The 21698-nt window shown below is 37.9% G+C and overlaps 2 protein-coding genes and 1 pseudogene across 2 annotated transcripts in view; all 3 read left to right on the plus strand.

Moving 5' to 3' along the window:
* The first annotated feature begins 1139 nt into the window (after positions 1 to 1139).
* On the plus strand, positions 1140 to 5410 carry LOC132177968 (L-type lectin-domain containing receptor kinase IX.1-like; annotated as a pseudogene).
* Positions 5411 to 13580: 8170 nt separating this feature from the next.
* Positions 13581 to 15749, plus strand: LOC132179608 (L-type lectin-domain containing receptor kinase IX.1-like). The gene has a single exon (XM_059592351.1). The coding sequence runs from the start codon at positions 13598 to 13600 to the stop codon at positions 15638 to 15640; it is 2043 nt and encodes a 680-aa protein (XP_059448334.1). The 5' UTR covers positions 13581 to 13597; the 3' UTR covers positions 15641 to 15749.
* A 5886-nt stretch (positions 15750 to 21635) lies between these two features.
* The window catches only part of LOC132177970 (protein FLOURY 1-like), a 519-nt gene continuing 456 nt past the window's right edge, over positions 21636 to 21698 (plus strand). Inside the window, exon 1 of the mRNA XM_059590438.1 lies at positions 21636 to 21672. Coding sequence (XP_059446421.1) covers positions 21636 to 21672 — 37 coding nt within the window. The remainder of the gene's footprint in view (positions 21673 to 21698) is intronic.

Consider the following 21698-nt stretch of genomic DNA (forward strand, 5'->3'; position numbering starts at 1 on the left):
ATTCTCTTTTGATGATCTCTTAATTTTGTTGTGATCCACGACTTTATTCATTGGCGAATCTTGGCACAATGCGGTTTTGGCCCTTCACGGGAATTTTAACGGCTAGTTTTCGTTCTCCGGCCTCATTGTCATTTGCGGCTTGGCCCTTCACTGGATTCTTTTAGTGTCTTGTCTCCGTTCTCCAGTATTTCTCCAGCCGTCACTTTCAACCTTTCTTGTCTTTGTTATTGGCGAACCCTGGCACAATGTGGTTTGGCCCTTCAAGGGATTTAATGACTAGTTTTCGTTCTTCGACCATCATTGTCAGTTGCGGCATGGCCCTTAACCGGATTCTTTTAGCAGCTTGTCTCTGTTCTCTTGTATTTTTCCGGCCGTCACTTTTAGCCTTTCTCGCCGGCATTGTCTTGATCCAACCATTGACTTCAGATGCCTTCAATTTATTCTCTTTTCCAAACTCAAGCTTACACCTTGAGTTTGAGGGGGAATGTTAGAATATATTATTTCCTTTGTTAGAATATTTTATATTTCCGTTATTTAATTTGTAATGTTATTTCTTTCCTTATGTATTTTAGGATTTAATTTGAGTTTCTTGGTCACTACTTATTGTGTCTCTATAAATAGAGAGTTATGCAATATTGATTGATAAGAGTGAATATACAAGATGTAGCCCATATGTCTCTATCCGCTTTCGCTCTCTTTTCTTTCTCTTTTATATTTTAGTATTTTATATTTTATATATATTTCAACACACATAAAACTTATTGCAAATTGATGTAACCAAGTAGCTAGGCTAATTTTTATTTTTTCCAAAATAAATAGAGCCATGCATGGCGATGTGGAATCGTGGATTAGCAGGCAATCATTCATTGGACCATGAAAAGAAACGCGTTAAAGTCTAAACTAACCGCACAAAGGTGTTGAAATTAAGTGTCACGTTATATAGAAAGAAGAAAATTTCAGCAGAAACAAACATTTAATCAAACTTTAAATCTTTTCAATGAAGAAATTCAGCGCACAGAATCATTTTGTCAAAGCATTAAACACTTTCTGGTCAATAATGTGCAAGACTATCAACTCATGCAGCTGTGACGCCAAGTCATATATTTGACGACAATTCGATAACCCCTATGATCCCAGCCATGGCTTTCCACCCAGAAAAGCTGCTTCTTCATCTTCCCACCTGATGATTACAACTATTTTCCTCTTTCTCATAATCCCCTGCGCATCTCTGTTATCATTCAACTTCACCGATTTCTCTCAAATCAACAACGGAACTATAACAATGGCAGGAAACGCTACAATCTCAGATTCACTCATCCAACTCACGCCAAATGCAGTGGACAACTGGGGTCGTGCCACGTATTCAGAAACCATGCATCTCTGGGAAAAGAGTTCAGGAAAAGTCGCCAACTTCACTACCAGCTACTCCTTTATCATCTCTTCGGAAGGTGCTGACAGATATTCAGATGGGCTAACCTTCTTCCTCGCAAGCCCCAATTTCCCTCCACCTTTCCCGACAGATGGCTCTGGCCTTGGTCTTGTGAGCCGTGACCAAATGAGAGACTCAAGTTTCTTAGCTTCAAATAAATTCGTTTTCGTGGAATTTGATACTTACCCAAATGTTAGATGGGATCCGCCGGAGCCAGTTCGTGAGCACGTTGGCATCAATATCAACAACCTGACATCTCAGAAATCCACAACATGGTATAGCGTTATTAAGGAGAATAGAACATACAGTTGTAGTATTAGTTACGATCCCAGCGCTCAAAATTTAAGTGTCAGCTTCACAGGATTCAGTAGTAATGATCACATCCCAATAGAGCAACACCTTTCTTCTATAGTTGATTTGAGAGAATATTTACCAGAAAGGGTTGAATTTGGCTTCTCGGCTGGAACAGGATTGATTTCCGAGCTGCATATTATTTCCTCGTGGTCTTTTGAATCGACGGCTCCACTTATGATCATTCAGAAATCTCCACAACCACAGCCAAACAAGACTGAGAATGAAAGCAAGGGAGGTTTGATTGTGGGGTTGAGCGTGGGTGCATCAGCATGCCTTTTAATTATCGGTTTGGGTTTGTTTTGGCTTATGAAGAGGAAGAAGAATCGAGATAGAGGGGAAGGAGATCAGGATTTAGCTTTTGATCTTTCCATGGACAATGAATTTGAACGCGGTACAGGACCAAAGAAATTCTCCTACAAAGAATTGGTTCGCACGACGAATAACTTCGCAGAGGAAAACAAGCTTGGACAAGGTTGGTTTGGTGGGGTTTACAAAGGATTTTTAAGAGAAATGAATTTGTACGTTGCTATCAAGAGGGTGTCAAGGGGGTCTAGACAGGGGATAAAGGAGTATGCATCTGAGGTGAAGAGTATTAGCCGACTGAGGCACAAGAATCCGGTGCAACTCATTGGTTGGTGTCATGAAAACAAAGATCTCTTACTCATTTATGAGTTCATGTCAAATGGAAGCTTGGATTCACATCTTTTCAAAGGTAAGAGCTTGTTAACATGGGTGACAAGGTACAACATTGCTCAAGGTTTGGCATCGGCATTGTTGTACTTGCATGAAGAATGGGAGCAATTTGTTCTGCATAGGGATATAAAGTCAAGCAACATCATGTTGGATTCAAGCTTCAACGCAAAGCTTGGGGATTTCGGTTTAGCGAGAATGGTTGAACATGCAAAGGGATCACAAACCACGGCTTTGGCCGGGACGATGGGCTATATGGCGCCTAAATGTGTCATCTCTGGTAGAGCTAGCAAGGAGTCAGATATATATAGTTTTGGAATTGTTACTTTGGAGATTGCCTGTGGAAGAAAAGCCATCGAAACCAAGGCTAAAGAAGATGAAATCATTTTACTAGAGTGGGTTTGGGAGCTTTATGGAAGGGGAAAGCTTCTTGATGCAGCCGACGCCAAATTGTGTGGAGAGTTTGATGCACAGCAAATGGAACGATTGATGATCGTGGGGCTATGGTGTGGTCACCCAGATTATAGTCTCCGGCCTTCGATAAGAAAAGCCCTCTATGTGCTTGATTTTGAAGCTCCGTTACCCATTAATCTCGCACCAAAGATGCCTGTGCCAACCTATGTTGCCCCTTCAGGCAGGGCATCTACATCTTCAACTACTATATCTTCTACAGCATCTTCTTCCGCTTCCGCACTTCTATACTCGCAGCCGGTTAATTGAGGGGGGAAGAATTGCAAAATTGGTTTGTCGTACAATAAATAATTTAATTATGTAATTCTTTGTATACTAACTAATGCTAAAATTTTATTTATTCTGCTTATTAATTTCCTAATAATGGGCGAGTGAATATCTTATGTTGTTATCTTTTATGTATGAATGAATACGTACCAGGTGAGTCTTTAATTGGTTCAAATCTTAACAAAAATAAAAATAAAAACAGTAATGTCAGGCCATTACATTATGTGCTCTGCCTAGGTGGCGGAGATGTGCGATCATCTTACCTAATCTACCTAACAAATTTGAAGGTCATCAAAGCATATCTGAAGTCTTGACCCAAAAAGTTCAACATTTCCTTTTGATAAAACTTGACTTTAATTCCATCACTTTTTCTTGCTATAATTAATTCAAAACTCCTTCATGAAGCCATTTGTATGTAATTTGGTCCACATTATTACTTTTGTTGGGCAATTTGACTATTGGAGCGTTGCATAATGAGAAGCAAAATCCATGAATACAAAACGGACAAACCTTATATAAATCCTAGAGAACGTTAAACATACTGCTCATGAAGTCCCTGAAGTTTCTATTATTGCGATCGATCGCAGTTCCTCTGAGCGATCGAGCGCACATGTAACGGCTACTAATCCTGAAGCCTCTGGTAGTGCGACCGAGCGCACTCACTACAAGGCAAAAGTTTCCGATAGTGTGATCGATCGCACACGCGCATCTTGAACTCTCTGGTAGTGCGATCGAGCGCACTCACTATAAGGCAAAAGTTTCTAGTAGTGCGATCAATCGCACACACGATCATCTAAAGTCTTCTAGTCTTACTGCATCTCTTTCTTCTAATTCAAACTTACTTCTAATGCAAACAGATAACTCTTTAAGTCATCTGTTTGCATTCTACTTCTCTTGTTCTCTTGTTATTACTTTCATATTAGTATTAAGTCTTATGTTAGGATTATGCTATTAGTTTTTGAATTCACATCAACTTATGTTATCAAAGTTTATGATGGATTATAATTGTATTTTCTGTTCTATTTAATCTTAATGAGAAAGCAGCACAAATCATTCCACAAAATCACATTCTCTAAGAACTCTTTTATAGTATCAGAGCCATTATAGGCATACACCCCATAGCTCTTCTTTCTTAAGCTGCTTTCTTTTCTTTTCTCTTCTTCTCTTGCATCACACAAACTGCTCTTCTATGGCAACAAATACCTCCTTTTCTGCTCCTTCTTTTTCCCCACCTACCCTTTCTCAATTCAATGGAAAGCTTGAAGGTCTAAACTATCTTGGTTGGAAAACTCAATTCATGCCTATCCTGCACACCCATGAATTAGTAGGCATCGTGGATGGAACCGAACCATGCCTTGCTCAATTTATCACTAATGACAGTGGTAAAGAAACTCTCAATCCATAATTCACCATCTAGAATAGAAAGGATCAATGCATCCTAAGTTGGATCAATGTCACATTATCTGAGAAGGTCTTGTCCACAGTTTATGGACTTGGTACTTCCAAACAAGTCTAGTCAGCTCTAACAACCAGGTTTGCTAATGATTCTAGGTCTCGAATTGCCAATCTCAAAAGACAATTACTGAGTCTTCATCAAGGCTCCTTGACTTGCTCAGACTACATTCAATCAGCCAAAGTTTGGTTTGATCAACTAGCTGCTTTGGGAAAACCTATCTCTGATGAGGACCTAATCTCATTCCTTCTCAATGACCTCAATCCCTCCTTCAACAGCTTGTCACCGCTGTCTCCCTCCTAACTTGAGAGAAACAACTCTCTCTTGAAGATTTCCAAGAAGAACTCATCAATCATAAAACATTGATCAATCAACAGCAAGCCTCAACAGTTGACACTTCAACCTTTGCCTTGTTTACATAGAAACAACGTCAGAAATCATCCAAGAACCGTGGTGGGTATACTCCCAGAAATATCAGTGCTAGACCACCCACTACCAAATTCTCTACTGCTGCCCTTGCATTCAGTATTGCTACTCCTGCATCCACCACAACTCCAAGGTACAATAGGCCTCCTGGTCCAAGGCCTCCTTATTCCCCTGCTCCAAGGTACAACACTTCTACTTATGCTCCTACTCAAAGGTACAATAATGCACTTGCTTTGTTGCCAACTCCTGGCACTAGTCAGCCATCCCGCATGCCATGTCAAATATATGGAAGAGTCAATCACCAAGCATTGCTACTATAGGATGGATTACTCCTATCAAGTAAGACACCCTCCTCCTCAATTGGTAGCAATGGTGGTTCAATCCAACAATGCCTTTGAAGACCTTCAATGGTTTGCTGACAATGCAGCCAACACACATATTACTCAAGACTTCGAGAACCTTAATATTCAGGAACCTTTTCAACAACATGACACTGTTGCAGATGGGAATGGCACAACTCTTACCATAGCAAATTCTGGTTCTACCACTCTTCAATCCCCTCATTCTAGTTCTAGTTTTAAACTGAACAATCTCTTACATTGTCCTGAATCGGTTGCAAATCTAGTCTCAATTCAACGTTTTTGTGTAGATAATTCCTACTACTTTATTCTAACCTCATCTCATTTTTTTTATCATTGATCTTCAGACAAAGGCAATCCTCTTGAAAGGGAAGAGTGAGAATGGCATGTATCCTCTCAAGCTGGGCAGGAAGTCTCACAACAGCAACAAGTCTTTTATAGCTTTATTGGGAATAAGAACATCATCCTTAGTATGGCACTTTAGGTTAGGTCATCCATCTAATGATGTAGTTACTCGAGTTGTTCGAGATAACAATTTACCTCTTTCGCATTCAAATTATGTTTCAAATTCAACTTTCAATAAAAATTTGCTTTGAGGTTCCTGCCAATTGGGTAAAAGTAAGAAACAAGCTTTTTCTCCATCTACCTGTGTCTCTTTATTTCCTCTTCAACTTATTCACATTGAGAACTGGACCTCTTTAGTACTGTCAATCAATGGATACAAATATTATATAGCCTTTGTGGATGATTTTTCAAGATTCACATGGATCTATCCCCTACACACAAAATCAAAAACCTATGATGCATTCCTCAAGTTTAAACTTCTAGTTGAAAAACAATTCTCTACATCCATTAAAGCAATCCAATCTGATGGCGGAGGAGAGTTCACGTCCCATCTCTTCCAAACTTTCCTAAAAAACAATGGAATTGAGCATAAAAAAAGCTGCCCTTATACTTCCCCTCAAAATGGTCTTGCCGAAAGAAAACTAAGACACATTCTTGAAACCGGTTCAACCTTATCAGCCCACTCTCACCTCTCAAATAAATATTGGGTTGATTCTTTTCTCATTGCAGTGTTTGTCATTAATAGGTTGCCTACCCCCACTCTCCAAAATATGTCTCCCTATTCTAAACTTTATTCTAAAGCCCCTGACTACCAAAGACTTAGAGTCTTTGGCTGCTTATGCTACCCATTACTCAGGCCCTATAATGCTCGCAAACTTGAGTATCGATCTAAGCCTTGTATCTTTTTAGGTTACAACTATGCAGGTTATAAATGTCTTGATCCAGTTACAAACAAAGCTTACCTCTCAAGACATGTTGTGTTTGATGAGACTTCTTTTCCAACTAAGGATCTTGCAACTGCACAATTTCCTTCCAAGCTGCATGCAAAAGGTGATTCCCCATTTCCTTAAACTAATTTATCTACTTTCAATACTAATCCCTGCCCAAGTCTAACTGCAGGTACTCCTTTTGCAACTCAACCTACTCCCACTACAGAATCATCACCTACTACACCAACCATACCTGATGAAGAACCTGTTGTTTCTCCAGCAACTCATGCTATTCAGCCATCACATCCTATGCTTACTAGATCTAGGTCACATCTTCTATCAAATCCACCCTCAATAGAACAACCATCATCCACTTCTATAGAACCAAACCCTACCTCAATAACTGCAACCCAATCTTCTCTTCGGCCATCTCACACAATGACTACCAGGTCTAGAACAGGAAACCTTAATCCTAAAACCTTTTCTGACTACAAGATGTTCTCCTCTAAGTATCCACTACTTAGTTTTCATACTATGTTACCTGAGTCAGAACCAACTTGCTATAGTAAAGCTACTCTTGATCCCAGGTGGCAAGATGCCATGAATCTTAAATTTACCCTTCTCTCCAACAAAACATGGACTTTGTGCCCTTGGCCACCTCATCAACATGTTCTTCATAACAAATGGGTGTATAAGATCAAGAGGAAGTCTAATGGTGCAGTAGACAGATTTAAAGCTAAACTAGTTGCAAAGGGTTTTGAACAAACCTCTGGAGTTGATTACACTGAGACTTTTAGTCCACTCATAAAACCCTCCACCATTAGAATTATACTAGCTCTGGCAGTCCATTTCAACTGGGTGATTAGACAGTTGGACATCTCTAATGCATTCCTTCATAGCTCTCTCAATGAGGAAGTGTATATGGAACAACCAAAGGGTTTTGTTGACAAGGAGAATCCTAAAATGGTGTGCAAACTGCAAAAGGCAATCTATAGTCTCAAACAAGCCCCTAGAGCCTGGTTTCATAGATTGTCTTGCTACTTACTTGATATAGGCTTCACTGCATCTCTAGTTGACACTTCTTTATTTATTTTTCTCACTGGCAACATTAAAGTTTTTATGTTGATATATGTGGATGATATAATTATCACAAGGACACATCCTCAGTTGATTACTAAGATTATAGGGCAAATGCAAATGGAATTTCCTATTAAAGACTTAGGCTCTCTAAGTTTCTTTCTTGGCATATAGGTTACTTGAAGCTCTACAAGGCTTCATCTCTGCCAAGCAAAATATGTTACTGACATCCTCCATAGAACCAAGATGACTGAAGCAAAGCCTACAAAGTCCCCATGCTCATCTGGTTCTCAATTGTCCAGATTGAATGGAGAGTCCCTGCTTGATCCTTTTGAATATAGAAGTGTAGTAGGAGCTCTCCAATACTACAATCTAACTCAACCTAATATAGCCTTTTCTATGAATCAGTTTTGTCAACATATGCATCATCCAACTGTTACTCACTGGTCAACAGTTAAGAGAGTTCTCAGATACCTCAAGAACATCCTCCACCATGGCTTGTTTTACTCCAGCACAAACCTTCAACTGAATGCCTTTTGTGATTCTGATTGGGTTGGATGTCCAGATGATAGGAGATCCACTTCTGGCTTTACAATCTTCCTTGGTAATTGCTTAATCTCCTGGAGTTCAAAGAAATAACATGTGGTCTCAAGATCAAGCACAAAGGCTGAGTATCGATCACTTGCAATTACTACTACTGAGCTATTTTGGTTACGAATGTTAGTTCAAGAGATACAGATTCCTCTTCCAAAGGCTCCAGTTGTTTTGTGTGACAATGTAAGTGCACTACCCTTGGTTGCCAATCCAGTTTATCATGCTAGAACAAAGCATATCGAAGTTGATTATTACTTCATCAGAGAAAAAGTTCTCAACCAAGACATCATAGTATCTTTCATCTCCACAGCTGACCAAATTGCAGATGTTTTTACCAAAGGATTATCTTCAACTCGATTCCTTTATCTTAAATCCAAGCTTCAAGTGATTCCATCCCCTTTTTGCTTGAGGGGGCATGTTAAACATACTGCTAATGAAGTACTTGAAGAAGTACCTGAAGTTTCTGTTACTACAATCGATCACAGTTCCTCTGAGCGATCGAGCGCACATGTAACGGCTACTAATCCTGAAGCCTTTGGTAGTGCGATCGACCGCACTAACTTCAAGGCAAAAGTTTCCGATAGTACGATCGATCACACACACGCATCCTAAACCCTCTGATAGTGCGATCGAGCTCACTCACTACAAGGCAAAAGTTTATGGTAGTGTGATCAATCGCACACGCGCATCCTGAACCCTCTGATAGTGCGATCGAGCGCACTCACTACAAGGCAAAAGTTTCTAGTAGTGCGATCGATCACACACGCAATCATCTAAAGTCTTCTAGTCTTACTGCATCTCTTTCTTCTAATTCAAACTTACTTCTAATGCAAACAAACAACTCTTTAAGTCATATGTTTGCATTCTACTTCTCTTGTTCTCTTGTTATTACTTTTAGATTAGTATTAAGTCTTATGTTAGGATTATGCTATTAGTTTTTGAATTCACATCAACTTATGTTATCAAAATTGGTGATGGATTATAATTGTATTTTCTGTTCTATTTAATCTTAATGAGAAAGCAGGACAAATCATTCCGTAAAATCACGTTCTCTAAGAACTCTTTTAGGGAATACTTAAAATTATTTGAAAACTAAAGAAAAAAAACACTTTCTTTGGAGAATTCTTATTGACAAAACTGATAATAAAAGGAAACTAGTTGACCTGCTAGCCTTATGGTGCTTAAATAAAAGTTAGTGATGCAATTCTAAAAGAAAAATTAAAACTAGGCTTTATTTGCAAATTTGCTGGAGCGAAAGTTGCGCAAGCGTTGAGTGAAGTTTATGTATCTCAATTATTCGTAAGTTCACTCAAGTAAGACTCAAGCGAGATTTTCGAACTAGATTTTCATATTTTTATTGACAATCTATTTTGACCTAATAAACATTGAAATTAAAAATTGTTCATGAAATACAAAATTATAGTCCTTTTAATCAGCTTTTCAACTCTATTGTGACTGCTTTCATTTAAGCTCTGTTTGTTTCAAGGTAAAAAGATTTTTGTATTTTTCGGTGTTTGATGCAATAGAAAATAATAGTCAACAAAAAACATTTTCGATTTGGCCGAAAAAGCTTCTTTAATTTTCATAAAATTCTATGATTTTTTTTTTTTTTTTTTTTTTTTTAACTATAAACTTTTCCGAGTTTGAACTTCTTATTCTCAAACAACTAAGACTTTGTGGGGACCTGTCCTGGATACTCTCGGGACTTCATCGGGACACTATCGTAACCTGGCCAAGACTTCGACGGGAGCCGACCAACTCCTACCAGGATTTCATTAAGACACTGTCGGGACCTTACTGGACTCTATTCGAACAACGCTAGAACTTGGCCTAGACATTGTCAGGACACCATCGAGACCCTATCATGTTGTCAAAACTCGGCCACCCCTGTTGAGAGCCTAGGGTGGCTTCGAACGGCTGAAGCCAGCCCTTGGCCCTCAGGGGCAGTCCGGCTACCCCCAAAGGCTATTTTTTTTTTTTTTTTTACTTGGTCCTTGGGGTGGCTAAACCACCCCCAAGGGCCATGGGGTGGCCGAAGCCACCCCAGGCTCTTAGCAGGGGTGGCTGGCCAGCCACCCCATTTCTCACGCTATTTTTTTTTTAAAAAAAAATATATATATATTATTATTATTTTGATTTATTTTGTTAAAATTTAAATAATAGTTTAATATTTTATTTTACTAGATCAATTTGGAATGTTGAATGAAAATGAACGGTCCAAATTGGTGATTAGAGATAATTTGAGATCCACTCTAATTCGAGGGGATCCTGATCCCATGGAACCCATTAGCATGGATTTACGTTTTAAATGCTACTATGGTATCAAACTTTCTGCAAACCATTAGTCTCATTTAATATGTGAAATGACTATTTTTAACTATTTATATTAATTAATTACGTCATATGAAGCAATTCAAAATCCTCATAAGCAGATGAAGACGGGGAACCAAAAAGAATTTCTATTAGACAAATATAAAATGTAAATCTTGCAAAACAACAGGTATGTAAATTTAACTTAGAAAATGCAGGATTAAAAAAAAAAATAGTTCATAAATTAATTTCATAAATTCGACATAATCCCATGAGGGAAATAGACTTGGAAGATGGAGTACTTGTAGGACTTTTGTTTGAATGTCAATTGTTGTGCTATTCCCAACAGATAATGTAGGGATAGTTGTTCCTCATTTTAAATACTTTAGAATAATAAAGTATCGAAACCATTAATTGGAATAAATACTTTTGTGTGAACATCAGTACTGGTTGTGCTATTCCCAACCGGAAAGGAAACTCCGTCTAGTTATTGAATTGCACCAATGACCACAGAAGAAAAGTCCAATTATTTTTTGATTAATTTATATAAATTAAAGTTATTAAACGTCAAAGACTAATCTCATAAGTAATGCTACACACACTTTTTTATATTTAGTTTTCGTATTGCATAAGGAAGTGAGAATATGTGTAGTATTACTTAAATTAAAATAAATCAAAACGCCATTATATTTGCATCTAGGTGGTGGTTAAGTGGCCTTAAGACACCATCAAGAGTAGTGGTTCAATGGCCCAAGAAAATTTTCGAAGTGGTTAGGGCATGTACTAGGAGGTGAGTTTGAATTTCCGCAATGAAAAATTTTCACATATGCTTAATTAGTATTAACTGCCTTGAATTTTTATTGATTGTCTGGTACGGCTAGGTTAGGCTATGGCTTAGTCGGACTTGAAGAAACGTCAGATAATTTTTTCACCGTCTAGACCCCTCCTGTGTGGCTCCCAACGAGTAGATGCTAGTACGATCACGCTCAAATATGATATCTAGCGTTTCTCCCTATAACGTTACAAAGATTGTCAATCTTGCACCTATATAAGGTAAAGTAAACAAAATATTGCATCAACACGTATGCTAAGTTTGAAAGAAGGAAATGGAATTGTATAGAAGGTTTCAAAGTCCAAACAATACAGCCATCGATCCACCCTTAGACATATGTACATATATAGTCCATCCGCCGTAATTTTTATCCATGGTCAAACACGCAGGCTGGGAAACAAAACATAAATGAAATGAAGCCAAGTACAACTGGTATTGTAACCATCAGCTTTTCCTCTCGGTTATGGATTATTACACCACCTCTTTTGAGTTCGTAATCAAATTTCACCAGCTGGTGGCATCGCATTCTTTATAACTTCAGAATATATATAGATTCTTCGGGTACTCCTCAAAATTATTTTGCAGGATGTTAAAAATTAAAAAGATGACAGATGCAGAAGCATTAGTCTTCGATCTACAACGGTTAGGTTGAGAGAGGTAAAACAAAGTGAATAAAATAGAAACTAAGATATCACGTGTGAAATCAGAGATACTGTGGATAAATCTGATCTGAATAATTCATAGAGTAAAACATTTAAATAGACTACACCTCAAACATTCACTCCTAAAAACAATGACCCACTTAATCTGTTTATTAATGCATAATGTTTACAACTTCTAACAAATCTCTAAATTGAATGAATTTATTTGAAAGAATGGGTTTTGTGAATATATCTGCAAGCTGCTCATGATTTGTATCTTCCTCTGCATGTCTTCTAAAATTTTTCTTAGCCAAACAACTTGACAAACTATTGAAGTTACAAGAATATTCTTTGCTTCAGCATATAACAATGTAGTAGATGATTGCTTCTTTGGACTCCAAGCGCGCATGCAATTGCTCCTGAACCATATATATGTACATGTATCATGATCAGTAGTGGTTGTCTAATGAGATATTGGGCAACACGTATGTGTATATATGGCAGGGCTTGTACAACACATAGAAGCAATAAAAATCAACACTTGTAAAAAATAAATAAATAATAAAAAAATAAAATAAAATAATTTTTAAAAAATGGGTAATTTCACTGAAGACCCCTAAACTTTCACCCGATTTGACAAACTCCCCCTCCCCGAACTGACAAACTCCCCCTCCCCGAACTTTAAAACTCTCAATTTGGACTCTTGAACTTTCAATTGCTCTCAATGTGAACCCCTCCGTTAATTTTAGCTGTTAAAAATACAAAAAAGACCAAAACATCCCTAATTTTCGTTTTTTTTTTTTAAATAATTTAAAAACAAAACAAAAAAAAAACATTTTGGAAGTTTGAATTTTATACAAAAGTCAGCGGCATAAACGTCATGTAATGTTTAAAATCTGACGGAATGATCCAAATTGAGAGCAATTGAAAGTTCAGAAAACTAAATTGAGAGATTTTGAAGTTTATGGAGGGTTTGTTAAATCAGGTGAAAGTTCAAGGGTCTTCAGTGAAGTTACGTACCCAAAAAAAAAAAAATATCAAATGTTGATTAAAGAGTTGATTTTTACTATAACATCATCTAATTGTAGGGCAATTGTACATGTACATGAATTTAGCGTATAGAATTAGTCAATGTTTATATATATAAATGCTATTAAACGTCAAAACACTATTAAATTATTAATTGCTTCAACGGTCTAATTAAATTAGCATGCATATATATATATATATATATATGAAGGGTTCAAAGTCCAAACTTTACAGCCAGTCCAACCGCGTATAATTTTCAGCCATGGTCAAACGCGCAAGCTGGGAACAAAAACATAAGCACGTACATACCAGTAGAATATATGAAGCCAAGTAAATTATACAATCTATCTCTCATAACTCCTATTGTAACCATCAGTTTCTCCTCTCGGTTATGGATTATCAACAATCTTTGTATAATTCTTTCCTCTATCTTCTTATCTTCTTCTCTTGCTTCTGTTTCAGTTTCACCTCCTCCACCATAAACTTCTCCTTCCCCAACTTCCCAACCAATGACAACAGTACCAATATCACACTTGTTCCCACCGCTAAAAAAGCCGAAGTTGATGGGCTCTTGTCAATTCTACTTACCGATAATCAGGTTGCTGCCAACGTATTTAATGCCACAGGCCGAGCTTACTATAACCAACCCATCCCTCTCTGGGATCCCATCACAAAAGTTACAACAAGTTTCACTACTTCTTTTGAGTTCGTAATCAGAAATGTTAGTTCCAACGTAAGATCTGGTGGCATTGCATTCTTTATAGCTTCAGAAGATTCTTTGGATGCTCCTGAAAATTCTTTTGGAGGTTGGTTGGGTCTCTTCAATGAGAGCACCAACGGGAATTCATCGAATCGGATGGTAGCCGTGGAGTTTGATACGTACCAAGATGAGTGGGATCCTGATGATAACCATGTTGGTATTAACGTTAACTCCATTGTCTCCAAGACTAACCGTACTTGGGATTCTCCTTTGACCTCTGGGGACATTTATGTTGCAACTGTCTCATATGATGGAACCACCAAGGATCTCAATGTATTGTTACAAGACCCAGATGTTCCTAGGCTAGCAAACTATTTCTTTTATCTCACTTATAATGTAAATTTGAGTTCTTTTCTCTCGGAAAAAGTGATTGTGGGCTTCTCAGCATCGACTGGAGAAGCAGTCCCATTTCAAGTTCTCCGAAGTTGGAACTTTAGTTCTACTTTGGATCTGTCTGAGACTCCAACTGTAACTCCAACTCCAACTGCAACTCCAACTGCAGGGAATTCTAAGATAGGGTTGGTGATAGGATTAATAATAGGAGTACTGGTGCTTTTGGTTGCAGGGATAAGTTTTATCTTTTGGGTTTTACTGAGAAATAGAAGAAGAAAGGATGCGGTAGAAGAAGACGAAGATGAAGATGAAGAAGCAGGCATTCTAGAACCCATGGATGAAGTGTTAATACAAGGAACCGGACCAAAAAGGTTTGCCTACAAGGAATTGGTCGTGGCAACTGACAACTTTTCGGATGAAGGGAAGCTTGGTCAAGGAGGTTTTGGAGGCGTCTACAGAGGTTTCTTGGCGGAACAAAACATGGAAATTGCAGTCAAGAAGGTATCTAGCAGCTCTAACCAGGGAAAAAAGGAGTATGTTTCAGAGGTGAATGCCATTAGTCGTCTGAGGCACCGGAATTTGGTTCAACTCGTCGGTTGGAGCCAAAGGCGGAATAGCTTCCTACTTGTATACGAGTTCATGCCCAATGGAAGCCTAGATTATCATTTGTTCCGCAAGAAAAGTCATCTCTCATGGCCAGTGAGATACAAAATTGTTCAGGGGTTAGCCTCCGGATTGCTCTATCTCCACGAGGAATGGGAGCAATGCGTGGTGCATAGAGATATCAAATCAAGCAACGTGATGTTAGATTCAAACTTCCAAGCAAAACTTGGTGACTTCGGTCTAGCGAGGCTTGTCGACCACGGCCTTGGCTCGCAGACGACGGCCTTGGCCGGGACGATGGGCTACATGGCTCCGGAGTGTTTTATCACAAGCAAAGCTAGCAAGGAATCAGATGTTTTTAGCTTTGGGGTGGTGGTGTTGGAGATCGCTTGTGGGAGAAGAGTAGTGGAGCATAAGGAAGAAGAGTCAAAAATTAGTTTGGTCAATTGGGTGTGGGAGCTTTATGGAAAGGGAAGGCTTCTGGACGCAGCCGATGACACGCTAAATGGGGAGTATGACAAGGAGGAGATGAAGTGTTTGATGAGTGTTGGGCTATGGTGCGCACATCCAGATCACACATCAAGGCCTTCTATAAGGCAGGCAATTCAGGTTCTTAATTTTGAAGCCCCATTGCCAAGCCTTCCATCTCATATGCCTGTACCCATGTATTATGCCCCTGGAGAAACGACTTCCACGCAAGGCTCCTTCACTTTTACAGGCGATGTTACAAACAAGTGATAATGATTCATATTGTAGCTTGCTTTAATTTAAAAACAATTTCTTGGATTCTTTTACTAGTCAGGGGGACCAGCCAAGACTTGTCTTAGAAGGTAGTTTCTTTCCTTAATCTCAGCAACATTGGTAAAATTCTTGTTGGTTTCTGGAATCAGTTGAGTGCAGAGGAGAAATTGCTTCAGAAGATCTTTGATCTGGAAAGAAAATTTTGTGTATAGTAGAGAAAAATCAAACTCTCTCTGCCAAATGGGGTATTCTTGTTTCTGTCCTGGTGTAATGCTACTGGTTTGGCTGTAACTTCTTGTTGTTTCAATGGAGCTGCAGCAGAGCTTGTGTTTTGAAATTTTGGTTAAATTGTGTTGATAACTCAGATAAGTTTGTTCATCTGTTTTAGTTTTGGTGATGTTTCTCATTGTAAGTTGTATAGGCAGAAATAACAAATTGCATAGATAGATGTTTCTCTGTATTTGTTTGTAGTTTTGAAATGCTTTTGGCTTCTGCCGAGTTGTAAAGAAACCCTCAGTACAATTTAGTTCTTTATTCAAATCAACTGCTACCCTTTAAGAGGTGAAGCAATTGAAGAACATAAAAGCATCGAAATCTGAAAACTTATAGCAAAATACTTTTCTCTTCAGAAAATTAGTCATCCATTTCTGCTTCAAACCAAACTGGAGATTTTGTCTCATAATTGCTGTCACTCCACCCTGGCAAGATGCTGCAGCTTCCCATGTCATACAACTACCAAGCATCAATTGCATTGTGGGTGAAGTTAAAATATAGACAACTCCTCCTGCATCCCACTTTGCTAGCATAGACTGACACACAACAATTATTTCCCAGAAATATTGTTCGATCTTGAAGGCTCTCCACCTTAATCCATGAGAGTCAGACAAGATCAAGCCGAAAAATGTCTGCATCATCACAACATGAACAGACTTTTTAGAGATGAGAAAAATCAGTAAAATCTTCCCGTCTGAAATGCTTTGTCAAGCTATTCAAAAATGAATAGAATCAAAGAAAAACAGAGTATATGCTATATGGAAGAACAGAACAAGAAGAAAGAAGAAGCAAGTAGATGAAGAAGAGAAGAAGAGAAGTTCTTCATTAGCATAATAAACTCGTGTAGATTACAAGCAGAAGCAAGAAAGCTTATATACAAGCTTCCAATGAAGCAACTGAAATTTTAAAAACAGTTTAACAACTTGAACTTAAAGCTAACTAAACTAACTAACTTACTAACAAAAAAAAGTTCGTTTATTTAGTTTATACACATGTTAATACTCCCCCTCAAGATGGATGTGAAGGATGATAAATATCCTTTACAAATATCTTGGACAGCAATTTGTAAAAATCCTTGAAACCAAGACTTTTAGTGAAGATATCTGCTAATTGATTTTGGGAAGTAACATGAAGAGTGCAAATGAGTCCAAGTTGTATCTGCTCATGAACTAAATGGCAGTCAATTTCAATGTGCTTGGTCCTTCCATGATAAACTGGATTTGCAGCAATATGAAGGGCTGATTGACCGTAACAAAACAGAAGAGCAGCCAACTCACAACATGTGGAAGCTAGAGCTATGTATTCTGCCTCAGCAGATGATCTTGACACTGTCTGTTGTTTCTTTGATTTCCAAGACACAAGTAAATCACCAATAAACACACAAAAACAAATGATAGACCTTTGGGTATCCAAACAACCTGCCCAATCTGAGTCTAAAAAAGCCTTAAGGTGAAAATCTGACTTGGCAGAGAAAATAAGGCCTTGAGCAGGAGAATTTTTCAAGTATCTCAGGACTCGATGAGTTGCCGTGGCTTGTCCATAAACTGACTCAATATTTGAACTGAGAAAGCTAAGTCTGGTCTTGTAATTGTCAAATAAAGCAGCCTGCCAACTAATCTTCTGTAGCTTGTGGAATTTGAAAGGAGATCACCTTCATCCTTTGAGAGTTTCAAATTTTGTTCCATAGGAAATTTAACAAGTTTAGAAGCCAATAAACCTGAATCCTCTAGGATTTCAAGAGCATACTTTCTTTGGCAAACAGAAAGTCCTTCTGTAGACCTAGCAATCTCAAGACCAAGAAAGTACTTCAAAGGCCCTAAATCCTTCAACTTAAATCTGTCATTCAAAAGATTAATGAAAGAGGACACTGCCTATGGATCATTGCTTGCAATAGCTACATCATCAACATAAACCAACAAAGTAATAAAAGAAGATCCTTTGAGTCGAGTGAACAAGGAGTAATTTGCCTTGGACTGTGTAAAACCAAGCTCAATCAATGCAGTGGAAAATTTTGAAAACCATTGCCTAGATGCCTGCTTCAATCCATTTAAAGATTTAGTTAACCTACAAACCTTTAATTTGTCTCCCCCTTAGTGCCAAAACTAGGAGGCATAGACATGTACACTTCTTCATCTATATCCCCATGCAAAAATGCATTGTTCACATCTAATTGATGTAAAACCCAATCCTTTGCTGCTGCAAGTGCCAGTAAACATCTAATAGTAGTCATCTTAGCAACAGGTGAAAAAGTCTCATGGAAATCCAACCCTTCACATTGAGTGTACCCTTTAGCTAGCTACCAACCTAGCCTTGTACCTTTCAATACTTCCATCAGATTTGTACTTCACCTTATAGACCCATTTGCAACCAATGGGATGTTTATTAGAAGGCAAATCAATTACTACCCAAGTTTTATTTTCCTCCAATGCTTTAATCTCAGCTCTCATAGCCTCACACCAAAGTGGATTCTTAACAGCTTGATGATAAAATTTAGGCTCAGGTTGAGATGAGATAGAAAGACAAAAATGCTTATGAGAAGAAGACTGGTTATCATAAGAAATGAAATTGGACAATGGATAAGGTTTACCTGAGTTGTCAACATTTGAAGCCAATTGAGATGAACAAGCAGAAACCAGTTTACAATGATAATCTTGCAAGTAACTAGGTTTGTGTTTGATCCTATCTGACCTTCTAAGAATAGGAGAAGATGTTGAATTAGGAACCTGGAAAGTGGTATCTGCAGAAGGAGAAAATGAATGTTCTGCAGAATCAGAATGTGAAGTTGTGTCTGCAAAATGAGAAGGTAAAATTTCTACAGATTTAGAATGAATAGGTGAAATGATATCTACAGAAGGAAGAATAGAAATTTCTGCAGAATTGTGGTTTGGTGATGGAACAATAGGAGGTGGTTGGATGTTTGATGGTATAGAATCAGAAAATCCTGTGTCAAGAGGCATTGGAAAAGGAATAGAGGAGGAAACAGTATCATGCATATGCATTGAAGGTGAGAATGACCTAAAGAAGAAGCATAAGGAAATATGGTTTCATGAAATATGTCATTTCGAAAAATGAAAACAGAATGAGTATGAAGATTAAAAAACTTATGTCCTTTCATGCCATATGGATAACCTATGAAAATGCAAGGAGTAGCTCTTGGATCAGACTTTGTTCTATTTCGAGACAAAGTTGAAACATAAGCTAAACATCTAAACACTTTGAGGTGTGAATAAGATGGTACAACATAAAATAAGAGTTCATATGAAGATTTATTGGATAGAAGAGGTGCTGGAATCCTATTGATAATATGAGCTGCAGTTAAAACACAATCAACCGAAAAAGGTAAAGGAAGGTTGGACTGAAATCTTAAAGATCTAGCTACATTCAAAAGGTGTTGGTGTTTTCTTTCAACCATAGAATTTTGTTGTGAGGTTTCTACACAACTTAGTTGATGAATAATGCCTTGGGCAGAAAGGAAATCTCTCATGTGAAATTCAGTACCATTATCTGATCTGATGCATTTGATTTTAGTTTGAAATTGAGTTTGAACCATATTAGAAAAGGATTGAATGATTGAAGAAGTTTGAGACTTATGTTGCATCAAATGGACCTAAGTGAACCGTGTGTAATCATCTACAATAGTGAGAAAAAATCTGGATCCATTAAGAGAATTGGTGGCCATAGGACCACATACATCCCAATGAAGTAAATCAAAAGCAGACTTTGAAAAAGAACTACTAACAGGAAATGGTAATTTGTGTTGTTTAGCCAATGGGCAAATTGGACAAACAGAATCTTGTTTACAAGAAATAGAAGGAACAATGGACTGTATCAACCTTATTCTAGACTGAGAAGGATGCCCCAATCTATAATGCCATAGATCACATGAGGGGTCCTTTATTGAACTAAAAGACAAATGTTTGAAAAAAGAAGGAATACAAGGAACTAAAACAGATGCATTGACTGAAACCTTGTTTGCTTGCATCAAATAGAATAAACCAGCCACTTCTTCACCCACCCCAATCGTTCTCCAATTGTGTAAAATCTGTATAAAACAATACCCAGCAAGAAATATAAGGCAACAATGTAAAGACTTTATGAGTTTACTAGCTGAAATCAAATTGAAAGTGAAAGAAGGAACACATAAAACTCCAGTTAGTGTAAGAGTTTCTGAGATTGTAACAGTCCCAATGTGTGTGATAGTAGCTATTGAACCATTAGGTTGTTTAACATGAGTGGATACAGTAGCAGTGATGGTGGTAAACATAGATGAACTACTGATCATGTGATCAGTTGCTCCAGTATCTATAATCCAAGAATGATTTTTCTGATTTGAATGAGAAGCTATATTAACATATGCAGAAAAAATAGAATGCTTAGGATTGAGTATACCTGAAGTACCAACAACAGAGTTGGCATATGATTAAGGGTATTGATGCTGATTCAGTAAATTCATCAGTTGCTAACATTGAGCAGAAATCATGGACAACTGAGAATCACTCAACTGAGGACTGCTCAACTGAGAAGAATCATTCAATTGAATGGAATTGCTCAACTGTGGAGCATGAGAAAGAGGACCACTAAGGTCAGTTCCTTGCAGTTGCACTTGATTGGCTGAATGTGACACTGGTATGGTTCGAGTGAACTTAAAACCAGGTTGATAACCATGAACTTTGTAGCATTTTTCAACAGTATGACCAGCTACTCCACAATGTGAACACGTGGGACGATCTTTCTTATAGTTTTGCTTAAAAAACCTAGGCCCTGGTGAATTTTTGGTCATATATGCAACAGGTCCAGGATGAATTGAAGGAGAAGGTTTGGACAAGGCTGATTTAGTCATTAAGGCAGAAGAGGTATCATGACTAATAGAACTCACAGATATTTCCCTCTGTTTTTCTTCTTGAATGATAAGAGAAAAAACCTTATTAATCAAGGGAAGAGGAGATGTTAATAGAATCTGAGCTCTAACAACAGAAAAAGAGTCATTCAAGCCCATCAAAAACTGTAAGACACGTTCTTGACTAAAAAGTTCAAGAATGGGTTGCATACAACACAATGGCAGCAATTGCATATAAAGATGGGCTTGTAATTGTTTAATTCTTCCCAAAGAGTTTTGATGCGAGTATAGTACTGACTTACAGTGTAATTCTCTTGAGCAACTACTGAAATAGCTTTCTGCAACAGAAAAATCTGAGGACCATTCCTTTGAGAATATCTATCTTTGAGGTCCAGCCACATATCTTCAGAAGAAGTGATGTAAATCACAGTAGGATAGATTTCTTTGGAAACTGATCGAGTTTAAGATCCATGAAACTACAAGATCATTACAATGAACCCATGCATTGTAATAACTCTCAAAGATGGATGGTTTTGGCAGTGAACCATCAATGAAGCACAACTTGTTCTTTGCACTCAAAGCAACAAGCATAGCACGGCTCCTACTGCTATAATTTTCTCCTATGAGTGGCTGAGGAACCAACAAAAGTCCAGGATTATCACCACTTTGAAGAAAGAGTGGGCTAGATGGATCAATGGGATGAGTGTTTTCAAAAGGATCAAAAAAGGGATTGTTAGAAATATTATGATTGTGTGGTTGATTTTCTACCATTGAAGATGGACCAGAATACGCAGAGAAATCACAGTTTGTGATTATGGCTCTGGTACCATGTCAAGCTATTCAAAAATGAATAGAATCAAAGAAAAACAAAGTATATGCTATATGGAAGAAGAACAGAACAAGAAGAAAGAAGAAGCAAGTAGATGAAGAAGAGAAGAAGAGAAG

This window comes from Corylus avellana, chromosome ca4 (genome assembly GCF_901000735.1).
Source record: "Corylus avellana chromosome ca4, CavTom2PMs-1.0".
NCBI lineage: Eukaryota > Viridiplantae > Streptophyta > Magnoliopsida > Fagales > Betulaceae > Corylus > Corylus avellana.